This window comes from Chinchilla lanigera, unplaced genomic scaffold, assembly GCF_000276665.1.
Source record: "Chinchilla lanigera isolate Chin_1 unplaced genomic scaffold, ChiLan1.0 scaffold00057, whole genome shotgun sequence".
In the NCBI taxonomy this organism is placed as follows: domain Eukaryota; kingdom Metazoa; phylum Chordata; class Mammalia; order Rodentia; family Chinchillidae; genus Chinchilla; species Chinchilla lanigera.
The window spans coordinates 12,502,095-12,524,345 of NW_004955458.1; the positions used below are offsets into that span (position 1 = coordinate 12,502,095).

The following is a 22,251-nucleotide window of genomic DNA, read 5'->3' on the forward strand; positions in this document are numbered from 1 at the left end:
GGTGGGGGAGGGGTAGAGAATGCTACTGTTAATATTTGCATCAAGTGTGAAATAATGAAAAACAAACGAGAACTTCGGATTCTCCGTTAGTGAAGTTTTTGCAGTTTTTTTCTGAAAAATAATAGAGATGGATAAATTTTGCGCTTATTTACATGACCACTGTAAGTCTAGTCCCCCTGTTAAAAGTACTTTCTGAAGTGGATGACAATGGGAAGTCCAATTATATGAATACTGGAAAACTTTCATAAATTTAACAACTTTTAATGGGATGATAAAGTTTGTTTTATAATAAATTTTCGATATAGTATAAATAACCTCAAGAAAAGTCATCAAGTGTTCTGCTCTGAATTAGACAATGAAAAAATTGTAAAGCAAATACTTTACTCATTTAATATATATTTTTGGCAGGATAGAAGTCAAGTTTAACGTTCAGTGTTTTTCTTAAACTTTAAATTGCAGCTTAAGATAACTTCATGTTGGTTGTATTTGAGTTAGCAAAGAAGAAACATCTCAGAATAATGCAAGTATACCAAAATGAAGGTGAACATAGTTGCTGTATTTGGTTTTATAAGTAAATAAAAAGAGACTGTGTTGTATTTGTAGGTTTGTGTAGTAGTTCAAAGCAAAAATTAAAAAATCAGAAGTAGACTTTTGATGCATCTTATCAACAGATTGGAATATACCATGTACAAAACACCATGTTAAAAAGAACTATATGTTCATCTTTTGGGGATTGATGTTTTATCTGTGTGTGTTTTTTTGTGATTGTGGGCACCATATTATATGTGATGGTTGTCAGTGTTGTGAACTACCATAGCAACTAGTAGTACGTAGAAAGTTATTTAGGAAGCATGAGTTTTATCTTTATAATTGTTTTGAAAAGAGCCAGTGGCAGAGATTTCTCATATATTTAAATTTAACTGCTTCATTGGAGTTAGATTTAGTTGTGATTCACATTTAATCAAACTTGAAAGTAGGTCTGAATATCCTTGTTTAAAAATGACAATATATAATCTGGTATTCTTACTGTGAACACTGTTTGTTCCATTTTACCCAGCTTATATATTAACTAAAAAGAACTAAGTTTGCCAAAGAATTAGATTCTATGTTGTATAAATATGGAACTTACCTTAATTTTGCTCTCAGGAAATGGGAAAGAAATGTTTTGGTAGGTAGCTAACAAACATTTAAACTATGATGTAATTGCTCTGAAAAATGTATCAGTATAATATCTTCCAGAAAGGACTCCTTAAAGGTCCACTATAAGTAAATTATTTACAATGTAATACAAAGAAGAAAAATGAATTATCTTCCAGATTTTACTGCATTACATTTATTTGAAGTAGATAGAAATGTGTCCATCACCTCTGCAGTTTACAAAGTTTGCCACTAACAGCATCTTTATAGGCAAAAGGAAAGCTGAGATTTATGCCTAATTTACTACCCAAAGCAAAATAACCCAAAAAGTTGACCTAGTCCCAAGTAAGATTTAATTTATTTTCATTGACTTCAGTAATAGACATTTTCAAATGACTGTACTAGACCATTCATTTTTTGATCATTTTCTCTGTGTATACATATATTAGTACAATTTGCAAAACACAAGTAGAGTTTCATTTTTCTCTAGCAGTCCTTTAGAAGTACCTGAAATCTTTCATTCTTTAAACACAATTATTTCACATAATCCTGTTACCAGATGTCTTCTAATGAAATTGAAAAATACATTTGCCCATAATGTAACTGTTATTTTTCTTCAGTGTTATAAATGACACTTCATTTGCAGAATTTAATACTTTTCAAAATAATAAGTGACATTGATGAATTGTTTATGGCTTATATAGACTTTAGGTGTTTTCACTTTCAAATCAATATTTAGTGAGTATGCTGCTACATTACGTAAACATGATTCTCAAACATATACTTGCTATTCAAATATACATTGTATTCTGACAAAGCATATGTTCGTTAAGGTTTGAACTGCAAATCATTTTAGAAAAAGTTTCTATTGTTCCTAGTGTACTACAGGGAAAAATACCTTGTTAGACTGGCCAGAGGTATCGGTCTTCTGTGATTAACTGGGCATTTTTCTGTGCGCTGAGATTCATCCAGTGAAGGATGGATTATGAAAACTGGTAAGTACATGAGAGGAAGCAGCTCTAAAGTGGGAAGAGCTGCTGTACCTGGAGGCCTGACGGTGCTATGTGTGCAGAGTCCCTCGCTGCTGGACGTTTCTTTACTTGAGAAGTTGGTGTTTGGGCTCAGTAAGTGGCCTTGGAACATCCAAAAACAAAACTGCTTTTTGGAAAACTAACAGTGTGACCCTAACAGTGCGAGCAGAATGCTGCAAGACCGCGTGGGGGACTGTTAAGTTAACCGGCACTTCCGTTTCAGGCCACAGTCGATAGAAAATTGATTTACGTGACGTGTAAGACAAGCAAGTTTATAAAAACACAATTCTCGTGTCCTTTCTTACAGAAGAGGAGATCATTATTCTTCACTCTACCTATATTCCATTAAAACTTGTTTCCATGGATGGGCCAGTGTGTGACAGTTTATAGTCTTCCCTGGTAACTCAGGTCTGGGTGCTTAAACTTTGTCACTGCACAGTTGTGTATTGTTACCTTGATAAAACAAGAGCAGAAGTTAATGGTTTCCTAAATAAATAATTGCAGAGAGAAGGAGAGTTTTACCCCTTTTGAGCTCTTAGAAGTTCTGAGAGTTAGAATTCTTAGAAGAATTAGACCTCATTTTGAAATGATGGGAAAACCCACATTCTCTCTCCCTAAAATACCTGTGATTGGTAAGTACATGAGAGGAAACAAGTTTGAGATACGCTTTTTTTTTTTTAAGTTTGAGATACGGTTGTTACCAGGTCTCCCTTAATTTCCTTCTTGTTTTTTTCTTCATGATTGTGCTGCATGGAAATACTTTGTATTTTTGTATTTACCATCTTTGGAGACAGGAAGCTATAACTTCTTTTATGTTTTGTTGTTCTTTTTTAATAATGAGAGAACTGTCACGAATCCCTCTGTTTAAAGTCACAAGGGAAATTCATCTTTAGGTTTCAAGTCAGTTCTCACTCAGGTGCTTCTACAAGTATTTTTCTGAGGTTGAGCTAAATTTTAATAGGAGGAAAGTGACTATAAAAAAGATCATAGGTATGAGGTAGCCTTACTTCATAATGTTATGGATTTGCTGGACTTTCCCTTTGACTTTAGGTGTAATGGCCAGACCTAGAAAGCAAAGTGCAGACTGAAAATATCATCCAGGTAAAGAATGTATACTTCAAATAATGTGTTTGGAGTAAATATTTGATTTTCTTCTTCAATTTGCTATAAAAAGAAGACCTGATATTGACTGGATACTATAAACATGGATCATTTGCACTTCTAGAAATGTGATTGACTTTCCATAAATTATTACTAACATCAATCACAGATATTTTGGGAAGAGGTAATGTGGGTTTTACCCATCATTTCAAACTGAGCTCTAATTCTTCTAAGAATTCTAACTCTTAGAACTTCTAAGAGCTCAAAGAGCTGCTTCTAAGAGTTCTAACTCTTAGAGCTGCATGAGAACAGAACTTTCTTTAGAATATAGTAGACCATTGAAAAGTTACCAAAGACAGCAATAGTTACGTATAAGCCAGAGAAAGATAGCCTTGGGAGCTGTGTACTATTCCAGTCTGTAGTTACTACAGCCTTAGTAGGAGTAAGTTTGATTTTATTGTGTTTTCACTGGCAGGTAAGTTCCATCAGGAGATTCTGAGCCCTCTGTGAGTATACAAATCAATTCAGGCATATAGAATTTACTGGTTGATTGTTTCTAGTACGCTGGTATTTTAGGCTGACTTACCTAGATTGACTCATTTATGTATTTGCTTCACTTTGCCAAGAAGACGGAGTTTCAGTGTATCCGTGAACTCCATGTGATGATGCCTTGGAATTGTCAAAGACTATATTCCAAATATGGGAGATTCAAATACATTTGAGTCATTTTATGCAGTAACCTTACGTCAGGGAACCCGTAGTTACAATTCTCTGGAAAGTATCATCCTTCTGAGCCTTGCATCCAAAGCTGCTCCTTATTTTGGCTGACCTGCCTCCCTGGCTCGTGTTCACCTCCAGGCCTGAACAGGTCACCTTGCTGAAGAGTTCGACTATACCAGACTATTCTCTTGCATTTCAGCCCTTCCTTCTCTAGAATAGCTGGATGCCATAAAAATCATTTTATGCCAGTTAAATCTTTTGCGTAGGTCTTGTCTTATTAGTTAACTTTGTACAGTTTCTAGCGCTCACTTTAGAACTGTATAGTTATGAAGTTCTAGATGCTGCAGTTTTCAGTGACGAATCTAGTTATGTTCTGCCAACTGGGAGGGGAAAAAAGAATGGAGAATTGGCTATTTCTTAGGCGGTTGCTTGATTTTACACTGCAGTAGTGCACTGAAAAATTTTGAGTAGTATTCCCTATCTGACGTAGTAGTGGGGAGTAGTAGAGCCATTCTCTTTAGAATATGTAAGAGGCAGTTTGCTCAGAGGTAACGTTCGTGAACTCTTGAATCATGGCTGTTGATTTAGCTGATTACATTATACGTAAAGAGAAGATTTGAAGGAGGGTCATCTCCAACTTTCAAAATGATAACTTCTGCCATTTTGCCTGGGTTTGAAGTGAGTGTTTGTACACGTGAAGGCAGGCGTAGGCAACGTCAGGATGTGAGAGATGACAGTAGGGGCTTCCTTGAGTTAACGTAAGCATGAATTACAGTAGATGACGAAACTTGTCGCTGAAAAATACATTGTGAGAGCAAATTGTAACTACTTTTCAAGGCTAGACATGGTTGAATTAACAATTGGGAAACCTATCGAAAAGGTAAAACGAGAATTTGTTGAATGTTCAGTCCAGTTGATTTTTATGTCAATGTACATTGTTTTATACCATTTATGTTTTTAAGACTAATTGAAGTAAATAAAATGTGAGTTTCTAGACTTTGGCTGGTCAGTTCCATATGTAGGCCCAAGCAGGTCTTAGTCTTAAAGAAAGAAAAGAAAAACAAAATAAAGCATAATTGCATGCAGATTTTTTTCTAGTTCTTTTTTTTTCTGTGCAAATGTACTGATTGATGGAGTGGGCAAGTTCTGACTTTCTTGTACCATCTACCTTTCAAATAGATAAATGATCGATAGATAGATGAGATAGAGATAGATAGAGATAACATAAAAACTTTTAGAATTGCAAAAGTTAGTAGCTATCTGAACTTGTCCCTGAAGTTAGACTTGAATTATTCTTTTGGTTCTCAATCACTACTTTAGTCTACTTCTTTATAGGTTTCTTGAAATTATTTTACTTTCAGCTTTGCATTTTTACCTCAGTGGCTTTCTATTGCTTTTTAAGTTTGTCATAACAATTTTATTTCATATTAGAATATCTCCCTAAAGAACAAACCTTTTGTTCCCTTGACATGAGGTTGGGTCTTGGTTCTACTATTTATGAATGTAGGCAGGTTGGTTAATTTTCCATGAAGTAGAGAACGGGAGTAAATGGCTGCTCTACTTTAGTAAAATTATGCTCAGAAAATCACTGGGGAGACTTACAGAATTGGTAGGTGTTCTTTTTAATGGTAGCATTTTAAAGTAGGATACAAGAAATTACATTTGATTACCTAACAGATGTCATAGCTGTCAGGCACTCCACATAAATATACGCGTATGTATTCATCTTTATGTTAGTTATCATGATCTTTATTTCAGAAATGAGTAAAATGGGTTTCAGTTATTAACTGACATGTGCAGTGTTCAGCTCAATTAAATGGTGACACGTGCATTTGAATTCATCTCTAATTCTGAAACTTAGCCCATTTCTGCTATTACATACTGTCAAATATTTCGTAAAGTATTTGCTGCCTGATAGATTTCTATTATGTTGTGTGCCCTGAGATGCAGATTGCAAGTTGTTTTGAGAAACTTTTGGAGAGCCCCTTAACCCATAGTGGTTTGAATTTGGGGATTACAGCAGGCCACAGAAGCTTTCTTATATGCTAAATGAGAAAGCTGTAAGAAATGATTTATGAAATTTTGCTAAATTGTAGAATTTTGATAAGAGAAAAATAAAGCACATGCAATGTACACATTGGAGTTCTCCCTCTTTCCTTCTCTATTCCCTTCCCTCCTCTCTTCTCTTCCTCCTTCCTTCCTTCCTTCCTTCCTTCCTTCCCTTCCCTTCCCTTCCCTTCCCTTCCCTTCCCTTCCCCCACAGATATGCAACTAAGCACTGTTTTCGGTTTCAAGAGAGACACTTGCTACCTGAATTCTTTACTTAATTTTTCAAAATATGTGGAGTATATATTTAAGAGCCCAGTGGGCTAAAACTTCTGAGAGGAACGAATATGTTTCCAGTTTAACATTCTCCTTGTTCTCGGGAACTTGCTTTTAAACATATTACAAAATTCGGTATATAGTTTGAATTTAAATTTTTAAAAAAGAAAATGCAAATATAAAGAACTAAGGAAGAAATAACACTTTTAGAAAGATATGATAGTTGCGAATACTATTATAACAGTGCTGGTGACTCTGAAATTTTAGTTCCTGTGTCTCCTTTTCCCCCTCCATATAAGCAGTAAATACTTAGAACTAGTTATGTGTCACTTTTACATGGGTTTTTTAGTATAGAACCAAATTCTATCCAGGCAAAAGAAAACTAAATAGACATTCCTCCATTATTGCATATTTGACATAATAAGACAAAACAAGCCTCCTGAATGCTTCATCTTCTTTGAAAAACAATACCTTGCAGCGCATTAAACCCAGGAAAAACAACATTAAAGCCAGTATTTTCCAATACGTAAAAATCCTGAGCCTCTGCTGGTTGACAAACTAAAACCCTAACTTGTTTTGCAGCCTTTGTGGGGTTTGATTAGAACGATCAGATGGTGTGGGTTTTACAGAACAACTGGAAACCTCCCAGATTGACACCACACAGCACAGCTAATGTGTTTCTTCTAGATGTAGCCTCAGAAGAGGGTTTCAGTTTACATGTAACTCTGGCCTGCATGACCAAGGAGCAAGTTTGCTTTTGACAAGTCTGAGTGATAGTCATGATATTGTGCCCCTTAGTTAATGGTACGAATTGTGTTTCTCAGTAGGCTTTTTGTAAATGAGATGCTCATTTAAAAGTCATCTTACTTGCAGGTCTTTCTTTCTCTTTGAGAGATTTGTTTTCTCTGACTTTGAAATATGGAGAAACCCTTAAAAAAAAAAAAAAACAAAAAAAAACCTCTCTTCGATAGATTTCAGATACACCCAGATCACGTCGTGGTCCTGAAACATAACAACTGTACAGAACAGCCTGATGGGACGCCCTTAACTTTAAGGTCAACTGCCACTTACCCCAACCCCACCTACTATTCCCATTTCCGTTCCCGTTAGGAAGGATTTCTACCTTCTGTGTTTGTGTGACTTTCTCTTGGGCAAACCATGCAGTCTTCCAGTGATTCCCAAGGATCAAATCAGAGCTTGTGTTTCTGTTGGAGAATTTTGTACTCTCGTAGCTCAAAGGGCTTTTGAAAAACTTTCTTCTATAGGTGATGGATGTAATGGAATATTTGCTGTGACTCAACCTTCTGTGAGAGTGGACTAACCTAAAGGAGAACTTTCCTCTGAGGGCTCCATCTTGTGAGGAGTGAAGGAATATTTATGAGCTGCTCACGGATGGCAGGCACTTCCAGATACCTTCACGTCTCCTTATAGGAGGCGATGTCTCCATTTTAGAGATGAAATCAAATCAGGCTTTCAGGGACTTGCCCAAAGTCATAAAGCTAAAATGGCAGAGCAGGAACTTGAAATAAATTTTCTAAAGTAGAATCTGTTCCTCTCAGGGGACCTCCCTCCCTCCATGAGAAAAACGTTCTCAAAGGCGGTGTGGCTTACTGAACGCTCCTGACTTTCACTTAATTTAATTCACGCTCACTGTGACTGAAGGTGAGGTGATGCCACAAACCTTGACAATAAATTATTCCTTCGTGGAGCCGTTCAAAAGTAATAAGCAACAATTCGGAGACCCCAAGCTGAACAGGGCTCCCTAAGGCTCCCAGATTTCCTTCAGTTCTGGAAAACAAGGCAATACAATGGCAGTTTGTTTCCAGATATTTTCTCTGTGTTGTGTACTTGTGTGCTAAGGGGAGATGGTACTGCTGAGCGTTTAGGGGCACGCAGTGTGTGAAGTCAGCAAGAACTGGGTTCAGGCTTCAGGTCTGCCACTTACTGGCTGAGCCTTGGACGAGTTACTCACCTAACCTAAGACTTAATTGCGCATTTACAAAGAATAAGAGAGATAGTAATACCCACTTCATCAGGCTGCTGAAAGGGTGAAAGTAACACGTGTGACCGATTTAACCCAGTGCCTGGGTTATTTTAAATGCTCCATAAGTGTAAGCTAACATTTCAGTCACAGAGTTGGGGTAATTCATGGGCCTGCTATGTAGTAAAGCCAGACATCCATCTGTCTATCTGCGTGTCTATCTGTCATTTATGTACATGTGCTTTTATTGGATTTAAGAGAGAGGAAAGTTTCATTTAGTAATATAGACTCATAATTTATATCTCATTTTAGTATAACTAAATATAGTTATAATCACTGGCTGTTAATCTAGATAACAAAAGTAAAATGCAAAACAAGTTATCCTGGCTCAGATTACTTATATTTTTGAGTTAAGATAGCCTTGGGATGATTCTTACACCCAGAACAGCTTGTGCTGTTTTCTTTATTCTGAAAAGCATAAACACATGTTTTCAGAGAAGGTAGATTTGAAGCAGCGTGTGTGTGTGTGTGTGTGTGTGTGTGTGTGTGTGTGTGTGTGTGGATGTGTGGGTGTACTGATATGCTTGGAATTGGAGTGGAGTGACAGAAATAGGGAAAAGGCTAGTTGCTTTATAAATAATGTTAAAGTCTGATTCAGAAAGAGATAAAAGCAATTGATGCCAGAAAAATCTGTGAAGTAAAGCAATTCGACAAGTGATCTAGATAGTAGAGTACATTTACATCATGTTGAGTGTGACACTAATTAATCATTATTTTTGTTGAGTGATTATTAATTAATCATTATTTTTAGGCAGCCATAGTTTTGATCTCAGGGACAAATGTTGATGATTTCTCTCAGTCTTTTTTTTTCCTCTGCTTAAGTGAACTGATTGATAGGTGATTGCTTTTGGCAAGAAACAGGAAATTAACCGTGTAGAAGTGGGCAGGTATTTATTTTAAATTAGAATGCTTCTGTATTGTTTTTCACATTTAGACTTGCGTTTCACTAGCAGTATAGGTAGAAATGCTTTGTAAATTTAAATCACTACATCTGTAGTAATTTTTACAACTTTAGCTGTGAAATGGAAAGAAAATTGCAATCGTTTACTCATTTTCTAAAACTTTAATTTATGTAGTTATGGAATGTGAGACTATGTCTTTGATTGTGAACAGAAAGAAAAGAAAACCAATTTTACAAAAGCATGTTCATGTGTTTCAGAATAGATCACTCCAGGGGGTCTTTTTTTTGAGGGTTTGGATAGATGCCTCTTTATCTCATGCAATGAAAAGTGAAGAAGTTCACTAAAAAAATGCGGAAGGTGGAGAAAAAGGTTGTTAAAAGCATCTAGATACCTGCTGTACAATCCAGAACATTCTCACTTGAAACATAGCCATGGGCGCAGCGCTTATAAATAATGTCAGGTGGGAAGCTATATAACTTCCTTCTCTCATTTTTCAGAAAGCAGAAGCCACTGGAGAGAAACGGCCAAGAGGCAGACCTAGGAAATGGGTGAGTGGAAGTCATAATTTCTGTTCTTTTAGTAAAGAAAAAAATCTGTTTTCTGAAAAATAAAACTGTGAAAACTATCATTTTATTTCATGGATTACCTAAGTTATTAACTTCCGCTTTGATGAATCTCTGAAATGGTTAAGAAATAAGTGAGGGGTTAATACTGCTTCCCACTAGGCTCCAGGGTCTCCTCTGAGCACTGCCTTCCTGAAGGCCGCTCCTTTTTCTACCTGTCACTAACATCAAAGGGATCTCACTCAACAGTGAGAGCATCTGTTCTACGGGTTGAGTAACCAGGATTAAGGGTATTGTGAAATCTTGGAGGTTGGTTGCAAATGGCAATAAAACTCAGATGAAATAACTTTTTAACATCTCCTTCCTTCCTTCGTTCGTTCCTTCCTTCCTTCCTTCTTTCCTTTCTTTCTTCCTTTCCTGTCTTCCTTTCTTCTTTTTTTAATTTTCTTTCACTCTGGCTTCCTCCATGGCAGTGTTTTGGACACGTGATTTTATAGGCGGTGTGTTTTCTCTCAGACACTGGCTTTGTTCGGAAACAGGGTTTTAATTTCCAGTTTTCGTTGCCTTTCATCCTCATCATGTGCTGCACACTGACCGCAGAGATGGCTCCAAGTGCACGTGACCTCACGGGCATACAGATGTTCAGACACTCGGTGCTTGCTGAGGAGCTTTGCTCATCGTACCACTTGGGTGCTGCTCCCTTGGTCACCACGTTACCCATGTCTTCCCGGTGTCTTTCCCCTCACAGAGAGGAAAGGCTTGAAATGGAGTACAACCAAAGCAGGAAGGGCAAAGGCATCCTCTGTACCTGGTGTTGTATACGATGAATTCTTTGATTTTTCCTTTTCCTTCCTCCCTGGTTTGTTCTTCATGCTCCACTTACTTTTTTTAGCTTCTTTCCTGCTCTCCTGGATTATATTTTCCTGTTAGTTTCCCATCCCTTTCTCTTTTGAATGCTGCATCACATTCTATTTATACTTTGGTATTGACTTTCATTTAACTTATTCATCTTGTATTATTTTCTCTGCTGCACATGTGTTGGGATTAAATTTCTTAGCGCAAGGAAATGGGAAAAATTTTAAGATTAAAAACATCTCAGTGTTACAGTGTAATCTTAAAATAAAAGCATTGCATTCAGCCTTGTGTTGAGGAAATAAATTCTCTGCAGACCTACCCATTACATGGTGACCACCCAGCTCACTTTAAGCGTTAGAGAACTCACTATCCCTTAAACCTGCCTCTTCCTTCCTGGGAAGCTCAGAACATTAGGAAATCTTCCATCTGGGGCCCTGTAACTTTTTCCCACTGTCTGTGGCTTCCCTTCCAGGCGTAACATAGTAAATGTTTTCACTTTCACTCGTGGTAGCCTTTCAAATATTTGAGGACAATTAATACAAACTCTTTAGTCTTTTTTCTGGGTTGATTGTCTCCAGCCCTTTCACTTTTTTTCCCTCATGAAGGAATATTCTTGTTACCCTTTTGTAAGCACGTTTGTTTTTTAATCTTTTGAAATATGTCACCAAGAACTGTCATATTCCAGGTATGGGTTGTTCTGCTGTACATGCGTTTCTAGTTAGTTATTGCTGTTTAATCACCTACCCAAAAATTCAGTAGTGTTAACAAACAACTATTTTGTTGGCTTCTGAAGACTTGGGGTCAAGAATATGGACAAAGGACAACAGGAAGGCTCGTGTCTGCCCTGGCATGGCTGGGCCCTCAGCTGGTAGGACTCAAATATCTGGGGTTGACTGTCATACATGGGGTTTAGAATTTGGAGGCCTCTTCACTTACAGGTCTGGTCCTTTGTGTGGCTGGAAGTCTGAGCGTGCTGGGGAGAGTCCCCTCACTGTACATCCATGGTGTCTCTAGCTTGCCCATTCGGGGTAGTCGGCCGTCTGATCTGCGCTCAGAGCTCCCAGAGGGTGTTCCGGTAACCCAGGAGAAACTGCAAGGCCTCCTTTGGCTTCGTCTACGAAGTCGAAAGGTGCTGTTTCCATCATTCTCCAGGGACCACACTGTTGACCCTTAAAAGTGAGAAACATCAGATGCAGGTCACTGTTTTCTAAGCATCAGAACTCTGAAAACACTTTCTGTCCCACTGAACTAATCAGTAAGAAAAGCACTGTGTCATCTAATAAGCCGTATCATAAACAATAGACAATACATGGGGTGTTTGGAGTCATAGGATTAATGTAGGTAAGATGAAATAAAATGAAGTGTAAGCGAATACAGTGAAAGTTAACCAGCCGGATATTCCCATCAAGTGGAATTTCGTAACCCTCCATTTCTCCTACCTGTGGGCTACCTTCTGATGTTCTCCAGCTAACCTTCCTAGGTTCTAATCGTGTCACTGCTCTTCTCAGAAACCTTCTATGGCTCCACAGCTGGCCAGGGAATTAATTACCATCTGCTCTTACTACTTCGAAGTCCTCCGGTTTATGCCCAATTCTTTTTACGGCTTTATTTCCACCACTCATCCTCACACGGCTGCTGCTTCTCCCATGCTGGAATAAAATACACAGCAAAATTAAAGGGCCTGTCTGATTTTTTTCTTCACGGCATTCTTGCTTATTTTGGAGGAACTTGGATTTCAGACATCTGATCTTCATGCTATGTAAAAAGCCCATGTGAGGTGTCTACAGCAGAGACCCTTGCCTTTCTGAGAAGACCCGGCCCACCCTCACTGACTCCCCTCCTTTCTGATTTTTACTAGCTCTGGAGAATGGAAAGTTTTGTGTGGTGAATTGTTACAAGGCTCTGATTTGGTCCCCAAAGAAGAGTTGTTCTACTTAGAAGAGGAAATAAAAGGAAATTGTATATTTTCTCTAGACAACGTGTTTCCTCTTCGTTGTATATCTTCTGATGGTAGAATATGCAGCCGGTCACAGTGAGGCATTCTATTCAATGGCATTCTTTGCTGGAAAGCTTGCACTGGAGAAATAAATCATTGCATTTTTCCGTAGGAAATGAACTTTTATTTTATAGTAAGTTCAGTTCTTTCCAATAGTGTCATTCACTAATTTCCTTGAATTGGAGATATACTTTTGAACTGACTGGATTTACTAGGTATATGGTTCAAAAGCAAATTGTTCCCCTTTTATTCTTATGCTTGTTTTGTTTTAAAGTTCTTTTGTTTTTAAAAATTATATGCAATAAATCTTCCAGATTCATGTAACAGACATGGAAAAACACACACTGTAACCCTCTCATCTGATATAATTGGGATCAGTATTTGAGCGTTTAATCAAAAGTTGATTCACCAGAAATATGTAGGTGTAGGAGAGAAACTTGGATCTGATCTGCTTCTGGAGGGAATGGAGCACTGGCTAACCCAGTGAACCACTGGGCATGTTGACTAGGTTTAGTTAAGAGCACTTCTGCATTTGACTTTATTTCCTTTTCTTTTTCTTCCCCGTTTGAATGAGAGTTCACACCCTTTCCTTTGATGAGATAGTGTGGATTTTCACTTTGGCATGTGCATGCGAGAGGTGAGAAGGAAAGGAAGGAGAGAGGAATGGGGGTACATGTTTCACTTTGGCGTCAGCTAGACCCTATTTTTGCTTATATTTAGGAGTTCAGGATCTAGGTGCAGATAGCTGTGGTTCAAGTTCTCACCCACTGCTTGGTTAACTATGGACTCTTGAGCAAATCAGGTGATCTTCTAAAAGTCCAGTTTCTCATCGGTAAAAAGTACAGTTTCCATAGAGTTCTTGTGAGGCTTAAATAAGAGAAAGCATGCGAAAAGCTTGATAGCAGCTCCAGCCTACACTGTCATGAACAACCGCCTGGAGTTACAGAGGGAGTGAAATGACAGTTACACACCAAACCAACCAAGTTTCCTTGGTGGTAGCGTTATGTCCATTACGGTGTCAATAGTATCAAGTTTAGGAATTGCTTATGACTGTGATCATACCACCCTGAATGTACCCGATCTCCTCTGATCTCATAAGAATTGCTTTTAGATGATATTGAAGTACATTTATGCTAATTTGCATAAGGGGAAATTTCACTTTGCAGGTTAGAAGCGTTTCTTCTAATAGAGATTCGAAAAGTAGCCTTTCTGCTGTTTGTCAGTATGTACGTGGAGACCGTAGGCTGGCTCTCAGAACTTCTGTAGAATTTCATCAGTCAGTACTTCTGCCAGTTGCACTTATGTAATATTTGCATTTCATGGTTTCTGACTAGGAAATAAGCTCATCACAAAACTACTTTAGTGATAGAAAATATTTGGAGCCAAGTATGGTGGTGCACACCTATAATCTTAACTACTTGGGAGACTAAAGCAAGTGTACCAAAAAAAAAACAATTTAAGTCCAGCCTGGCAATTTAGTGAAACTTCATCACAAAATGAAAAATAAAAAGAGCTAGAGCTGTAGCTCAGTGGCAGAGTGCTAACAAGGGTTGTATGAGTTCTTAGTTTCAATCTTTAACATTGGAAAAAACTTCTTTAAAGTTTTAGAAAGCAGAACCAAACCTCAAGAATAGAAGATGTATTCTTCACTCCTGGAGTATCTATCCAGATGTTCCTTAATGAAGCTACTGCTGCTTCTGGAAGAAAAGGAGCAAGGCTCAGATAACATAGGGGAAGTCACTAAAGCTGAGTGTGGTGGTGCACATTTGCAATCCCAGCAGTTAGGGAAGCTGAGGCGAGAGGATCACAAATTTGAGCCTATTTTGGGGAATTTGTGGCTTAGTGAGACCCTGTCTCAAAATAAAAATATAAAATAAAAAGAGTTTGGGAATGCAGTTCAGTGCAGAGGCTTAGGTTCAACACCCAGTACCACAAAAAACAAAATAAAAGTAAGAGTGAGTGGTAATTTGTAGGTGTTTTATCTTCCAACTGGTTATATGGGGAAGGGAAATAAACAACAGAAAGAAAATAGATATGAGGATTCTAGATAAATAATAAGGCCTTTTTGTTCTCCCTACTTTATAGTATTCTGGAAATTTAAGTGATGATTTGAGTATTAAATCATCAGAAGAACTCAATCAAAATAAAATCTGCTGTAACTACACAGTTTGAAACCAATTTTCTTCTCGAGTTTTCAAACATTAATGTATTGAAGACTCTGGAAATCTAATTTTAAAGTTAAAGCATTCTTTTCTATTTCCATTACTTTTTCTCTCCACGTGTTTGTTACTTAAAAAAAAAACTTTTAGTTGTCATTTAAATTTGCCTTGTTTGAACTGAAATATAACTTTAGCACTTAGAGCGAGACATCCAATAATGCAGGTTGTGGACAATGATTATAACTTTGCTCTGGAGTCAGGAGAAGAAATTACTCAATACAGCATCAAAACTAGAATGTGTGAAGGAGGAAACTTGTAATAAAATATGTTCTAAGAAACAGGAGATGCCTTCTTTATTTTTTTATTTTTTATTTTTTTTGGTTTTTCTCCAGTACCGGGAACCGAACTCACGACCTTGCGCTTGCCAGGCAGGTGCTTTTGCCGCTGAGCTAAATCCCCAGCCCCTGATGATGCCTTCTTTAAAGCACATAGATTTTTAAAATATATGCTCAATAGTTAAAACATAAAATTTCTGATACATATAAGGCATTCATAATTGTTAGGTAATATTTTCTGAAACAACTGTATCTTTTTTTGCAATATTTTGTGATAAGAATGGAGTACATTTGAAACCTCAACAGAACATTGTGAGGACTTGTTTTATCTCAGTCACTTGTAGCAAAATCTAGCATGATTATTTCCTTTTTTTTGTACCGGAAATCGAACTCAGGACCTTACGCTTGCCAGGCAGGCGCTGTACCACTGAGCTAAATCCCTGGCCCCTAGAATGATTTTTTTAAAATTGCAAGATTAAATACAAAGTATTAATAAATGATACCCGGGAAGCAGAATTGGATTTAATTATTAATGTTTTCATTCAAGATGAATCTCTTTATGTTTTAATATCAAAGTATTACTTTTAATTATTCTGTTAAATGAAATTTTAAGAGGAGAGTGATACTCTTAGTCATGTGGTTCATATTGCAAATGCTCCTAGACTCACGGTTCAGTATTAGACAAAGACGCAGTTCAGGGTCCGCCACATGGGGTGCGGCTGCAGGGCCACGATAGCCTGGTGGTCTTGTTAAACTACAATCATGCTTTTCTCTTACTTGTACTGAGGTGGTAAATTCTACACAGGAAGTAGTTCGGATAACACCCTATTTCTCTAAACAGTATCGGCAGATCAATAGAATTCTGGCCAAGACAGTTATCTCCATTTCATTTTCATAAAGTTAAAATGTTGTGAAATTCAGTGACTGTTTTATGTGAAAATAAATGTATGGAAGACTTCTCTTTCAGAGTGTACTTCCATGTACATATACATATGTATATATATACATATATATACATATAGATATATATTTAACTTCAATATAGTAGTTAATTTAAATTCAAGTTTTTATGGTGGGCAATAAATAGTTCTAAAAGATTGAAAATCCTCATTTTTATGTACATAAAATTAATATGCCACTTATTTTTACTAGATAAATAGGTAAAATTGCTGTTATTCTATATATCAATATTTTTGTTCTACTTTTAAGGGTGGAGTCTGTTTTCAAGATATGTTTAAGTAAAGGCGTATTGACCCTTAAACTCTTCAATATTTGACAGCAGCATTTCAGCGTTCTTTCAGTCTGGTAGGACCGAATCAAGCCTACTCGCCCTGCTTCAGACTGACAAGCACATTCATGTTTAAGGGCCTCTCAGCAACGCTCTGTCCATAACTAAGGATTGCCAAGCCTTTCACAGTTGTAAAACCCCAAATCTGTATTGCTCCCACCAGCTCTGTCCTCCAAGGACTGATTATTGCGTTTTGAGGTGATGGAGCCTCATGACGCTGTGTTTGCTGTGCCTCCCCTGCCGGCCCCCTGGCCATTGCACTGCTCTTCAGGGCCTCCACCGGCTGGGAGCAGGGGCTCAGTCCCTGTGGAAGGCTTGGTGGGGAGTCTGGGAGTAATCGCCAGCATCAGGTTTTCAGGTTGTTGGTGTGCCCATCACAGACTCTGCCCTCAGGAATACTTGAGTGCAGCCATGCCCCTGATGTTAGCTTTTCACACATTATTTATTCCTTCTTATTAATATGATTTGATAAGTTAGAGCATTTTTTTCAGGATGTTGTAATAAACCAAAGTCTCTCTCTTCTTTTCTTTTCTTTTCTTTTTTTCTTTTTCCGGTGCCGGGAATTGAACTCATGACCTCGCACTTGCCAGGCAGGCGCTGTGCCGCTGAGCTAAATCCCCAGCCCCTTCTCTCTTCTTCTTTTTTCTTTTTTCTTTTTTTGCATTTCCATAGAACTGACGAGTCGCTGTAGAATAAGCTTGCTCTAGGAAGTCTTTGGCCCATACTCTAATTCAGAAGACCTGCTCTAAGCTTGTTACATTGAGACTCAGTTTGTTGAATGATAGTTCTTTAAATTCAGGTAAAGAGAGATTGCTTTATGCTGATGGGGTCTTATTTGGGTGTTAAAAGGTCATGAAGCTAGAGTTCAAATATTTTCATACCTTAGGTGTGTAATACATTTTATGCAATAAAAAGTTCATGAAACTAACCCTAACTGTATGACCAAGAGACTCTCATGCTACTGCTTTGTGCTGTAGTTTCAACGCCTCCACCCAGAACATGCGCACTCTCTCCTGGAACGTAGCGTGGTGCCGAAGGCCCAGCATGTGAGATGGCTGCACCACCAGAGGTGGCCTAAGCGCTCTTGTGTTTACTTATTTGTCGCTTGTCTCTTGCTCGACTGGACCGTTTAAACCCCAGGGACCCTTGGATTTGGGGACATTTTAGTTCATCTAAGTGTTTTGCTTAAGTCTCTGGCCGTACAATGGGTCAAGCCTGTGCTAGATCCAGGGGATGTAAGAGGTGAACAAAGTAGGTGGGGTCTGGCTGGGGAGCCGAAAAGGAAATTCTGATGCCGGCTCAGTTACTGTTTTGCGCTTCGGATGTTGTGAGACCAAATCAAAGTGCAATTTTCCAGTGTTATGGTCTTTGGAATTTTGTAGAACATCCATAGAGGTTATTTGATTTCCAAATGCTAATAATACTCTATCCTGTGTTTCACCTGTATGTACCTGATCTGTGAATCCATGGTACAGTGTGGACCCAGAGCTATATTCTCTTATTGTCACCACAGCAAGTACTGAGGCTAACATCAAAGTACATAGATTGACTTGTCAAAATAATAAGTCAAACTTTAGCTAGTTGAGATAGGCTTTAAAAGATAAGTATTAAATTGTCAGATACGGGCTTTCAGAAGAAGTGGGGGAAGGGCATCGAAAGACCAAAATAATTCTGTCGAACCACTGCCTTGACGCATGTTGGTCTTGTTTCTTATTTTAGTTCATATAGTACATTTGTGGCGTGCAGATATTTTTGTTTAAGCTATGTTTATTTTATGAATATAATTTATATATATATCAAATAATTTCTAAATCACTGGCTGTTGAAGCAGTTTAATTATATACTTTAATAGTTCTAAATAGCACTACCCTTTATCTGTAAAAGTGAGCTGTTTGAGGGTAGAAAGCATATCCTATTTATCTCCTTAGCACTGAGGCTGTCGGAGGGAATTCAGCAAAGTGATTAAGAGCTCAGACTGCCTGGGTTCAGGTATCAACTTAATTAAGGCAAATTGGTCAGTGTCCGCAGCCCTTGTTTCCCCTTTGCGAGACATGGAGCAGTCACAGTTCTCATCTCATGGGATTGTTTTGACGAATTAAAGGAAAAGTCATCAGAACGTTTACTTGACACATCGCAGGCACACAGTGTGCTTTGGTTGTCGATGTGAGTGTAGTTCGAGGCCTGATGCAGCACTCAGGGTGTTAGGTGAGTAGAATCCAGCTTTCCTTTAGTGTGTGGAAAGCACGGTCTTTGGGTTTTTGTTTCCTGACAGTATAAATATGGATTCAAATTGCATTCTGTGACTTTTTTTTCAATCCGATTACCTGTATTTTCAAAGAAGCTACACTCAGTTTAAAATTACAAGCTGGGGCTGGGGATTTAGCTCAGCGGCACAGCGCCCGTGTGGCAAGCACAAGGTCGTGAGTTCGATTCCTGGTTCCGGAAAACAAAACAAAACAAAACAAAAAATAAAATAAAATTACAAGCTGAATGGAGTATTATTTAGCCATAAAGAACGAGATCATGTATTTCGCAGGAAAATGGATGGAACTGGAGACCACTGTGTTTAGCAAAATAAGCCAATCTCAGAAAGTTAAATATTTCATGTTTTCTCATATATTAACAACCTCAACATAAAATTTTAAACTGATAAAGCAGAGATGGCAGGAAACAGGCAGGTAGACTTTTAGGGATAGGGAAGCCGGGCGGAGGAAGGGGGAAGAAAAGGAGGGGGCAGTACTGGGGATGAAAATAACCAACGCATGCTGTATGCGTGCACCGGTGCGGCCGGAGTCTCACGACTGTATCATGGATAGGCTCCAGGTAAAGGAAGGGGAGCCTGCAGGCGCCAAAGCAGTGTGGACAGGGATTTTGAGCTCCGCTTCTGCCCCTGCTGCGCGCCATTGCCTGGGCCCGGTAAAGGCCGAGCGTCTTGCCTGTATTAAGGTTTCCGCTCCCTCAGCTGCGGAAATCACATTCTGCTTTCCAAAACAGACTGTCGTGCTGAACTGCAAAATAATTTTTCTCAAAGCTTTGGACCATCAGAAAAACAGAAGAGAGCTTTGTTAGTCAAACCTCACAAAATAATTTTCTGAAGTAGTTTCTCTCTCTCTTTATTCTTTACCAAAACTAATTTTAATGCTCTATTGTGTTTCATTTTCTTACTCTATTGTGAAAATAGAGAAAAGAGGAAAAGCAGTTAATAACGCTGTTTGTTCCTTAACTTCTTCCCAGGGCATTTTGAAGCACTCTGAGTAACCCATGGAGGCAGTGGGTGTTCAGTTAGGGCTTTTTGGCGGTGGAGGGGGGGATTTAAAATGCTAGGCTTTTGTCACCACAGAAATCATACTCTGTGGTCAGAATAACACAGAGGCAAGGCTGCATAACTTACAACTCGAAGCATTAACATTACCGAGAGCAGGAGTGCAGGTTTACCACGTTTCCAGAAGGCCCAGGTATTTTCACTCTTGAGGAAGTGCCTCATGACAGAAGTTCCAAAGCCCAGTTAAGTGAGATACAGAAGCTAAGATTTTAGCTGCTAATAATGTTAGAAAGCCCCATTTGTCTTGTAGTGTGTTTTGTTTTGTTTTTTTTTCTTTTTCTTTAAGACAGGGCCTCGCTGTGTAGTTTAGGCATACCTTGAGCTCACTATGTGGCCCAGGCTGGCCTCAAACTCTCAGCAATCCTCCTGCCTCGGCCTCTGGAGTGCTGGGATTACAGGCATGCGCCCCCACACTGGGTTCTACTTTGAGGTGTTTTTGATTCCCTCTCCAAATGATTCTGATGTTAAGAAAGACACGTACCAGCGCTTTTGTGTCCAAAGCTGATCCTAGAGTATAATTTTCTTATTACCAGGTCTCAGTTTCTGCTTTTCCTTCCCAGTCGGTATCCTGTGAGGTAGCCCAACTTCAGAGTTCCTTAAAACTTCGTGACACATTTGCACTCCCGGGCCCACCCTTGAAGCTCAGATCTGGGATGGGGTTGGAGTGGACAGTCCTGCCATCTCTGTAGTTTTCCTTCCTTCTGAGAGCCTGGAATTTGTGACACTGGAAATGCAGTATGGCTACTGGCTGCACATGATACTGCTATCGTCACTAATATTGTCATTCTCCTGTGCTCTTTTTTTAGGGGGTGGGTACCGGGAATTGAACTCACAGCCTTGAGCTTGCCAGGCAGGTGCTGTGCTGCTGAGCTATAACCCCAGCCCCCACCTCCTGTAAATATAGCTTGATTAAACCCTTAATTTTCCTTTGTGACCTTTGGACCCCAAAGTTTCCATATATATTGGATGAACATTATCTCATTCCCGACCCTAGGCTTCGCCTTATAATTCCTTTCTTGGCAGTGGTTGAATATACTGATATTCTGCTTGAAATTGCCATTTTTAGAACGCTCATTTCCAGACCGTCAACCCAAGACGGCGGTGAGTTCTCGATTTTTCCGTTACCAGTGTTCTTCTCCCGGGGGTAGCCTACTGTTTTGGGGTGGATATTAAGTTTCATCCAGTGAATAGCCCAGTAGAGGATTTTGTGCTTTCTATTCTGCCTAGACAATTGGTGAACTACATAAAGCTATTTAAAATCCTCTATTTTATGAACAATAAAACGGTGACTTTGTCTCATATACAATATGCTTGGCCATTAAATGACTAATTTTAGTGGAAATCAGCTGAAATCCTCTTTAAAAGCTAATGCTCATGAGAACAAACTATCCAGCTAGTGAGTTTATTATTTACTGAATTAATAAGATACTCAGTGCTTACCAGTTCTATGGTGCAAGAGGGCTTGAGCATACAGAGTCATAGTATGAAGAGTTCCTTTGTGACTGAAAATATTTTTTCTAAAAAACAAGGACTTCTGCCTGGGACTGTTATAATGTAATATGTACTCAGAATTTCTGTTTGTTACTCTCTAATACAAATATATTACAATAAACTTTTAGACCCCTGTATGAGAAGTGACTTTTTATCCATAAGGTAACCACAAAATTTTCAACTTACGCAAAATTTTAGGTGTTTTATTTTGTGGTTTAATTTTTGACTGAGAGATTTTTAAGTACGTAAAATTGTTTAGATTAATTCCCTGAAATTTTCTTGGGGGGAAAAATACTCTTATGTGGATGGAAAAAAAGGCAGCTAGATAGAAGATTTCTTGAGTATCCTGTTAGTGATGTATAAGTTTATTATATTTCCTGTGACAGAAACGTATTCAGACATTCAACTTAAATTTCCCCTTATATGGTTCTCAATCCATTTCCTCTTGCCCTTAGTTGTGACAGAGAACATCTGCTGTGTTCCTCTTCCAATAAATCTTCCTACTTGGAATAGAGTCCAGTGTTCATATTTTGTTTGGGTCCTAACGTCTATCTGGGTTTGTGTCTGGGCCCTGTCACGTACTAACCTTAGGCCGCTGTCTGAGCCTCAGTTTCTTCTGTGAGTGTGCAGTTCCTGGTGAATGATCAAAATATTGTCTCTTGAGTCAGTATTATTAAAACCCATGGGATTTGGGGGGCTGTGGTACGGAAGATTGAATTCAGAGGCCTCACACTGACCTACATTCCCAGCCCTTTCTCTCTCATCCTTCATCCCTTCCTTCCTTGTCCTGCCCTCTGCCCTCTTTTCTTTTTTCTTTTCTTTCCTTTCCTTTCCTTTTCTTTTTTCTTTTCTCTCCCTTTCCTTCCTTTCTCTTCTTTCCTCCCTCCCTCCCTCTTTCTTTCTTTCTTTCTTTCTTTCTTTCTTTCTTACTTTCTTTCTTTCTTTCTGTCTTCCTTCCTTCCTCCCTCCCTCCCTCCCTTCCTTCCTT

The 22,251-nt window shown here is 38.5% G+C and overlaps 1 protein-coding gene across 1 annotated transcript in view; it reads left to right on the forward strand.

The window, feature by feature from the left end:
* The window catches only part of Hmga2 (high mobility group AT-hook 2), a gene marked incomplete at its 5' end in the record, with an annotated part of 131,016 nt that overhangs the window by 8,305 nt on the left and 100,460 nt on the right, over positions 1 to 22,251 (forward strand). Inside the window, 1 exon segment of the mRNA XM_013521020.1 lies at positions 9,752 to 9,802. Within this exon segment, the coding sequence (XP_013376474.1) occupies positions 9,752 to 9,802 (51 nt within the window).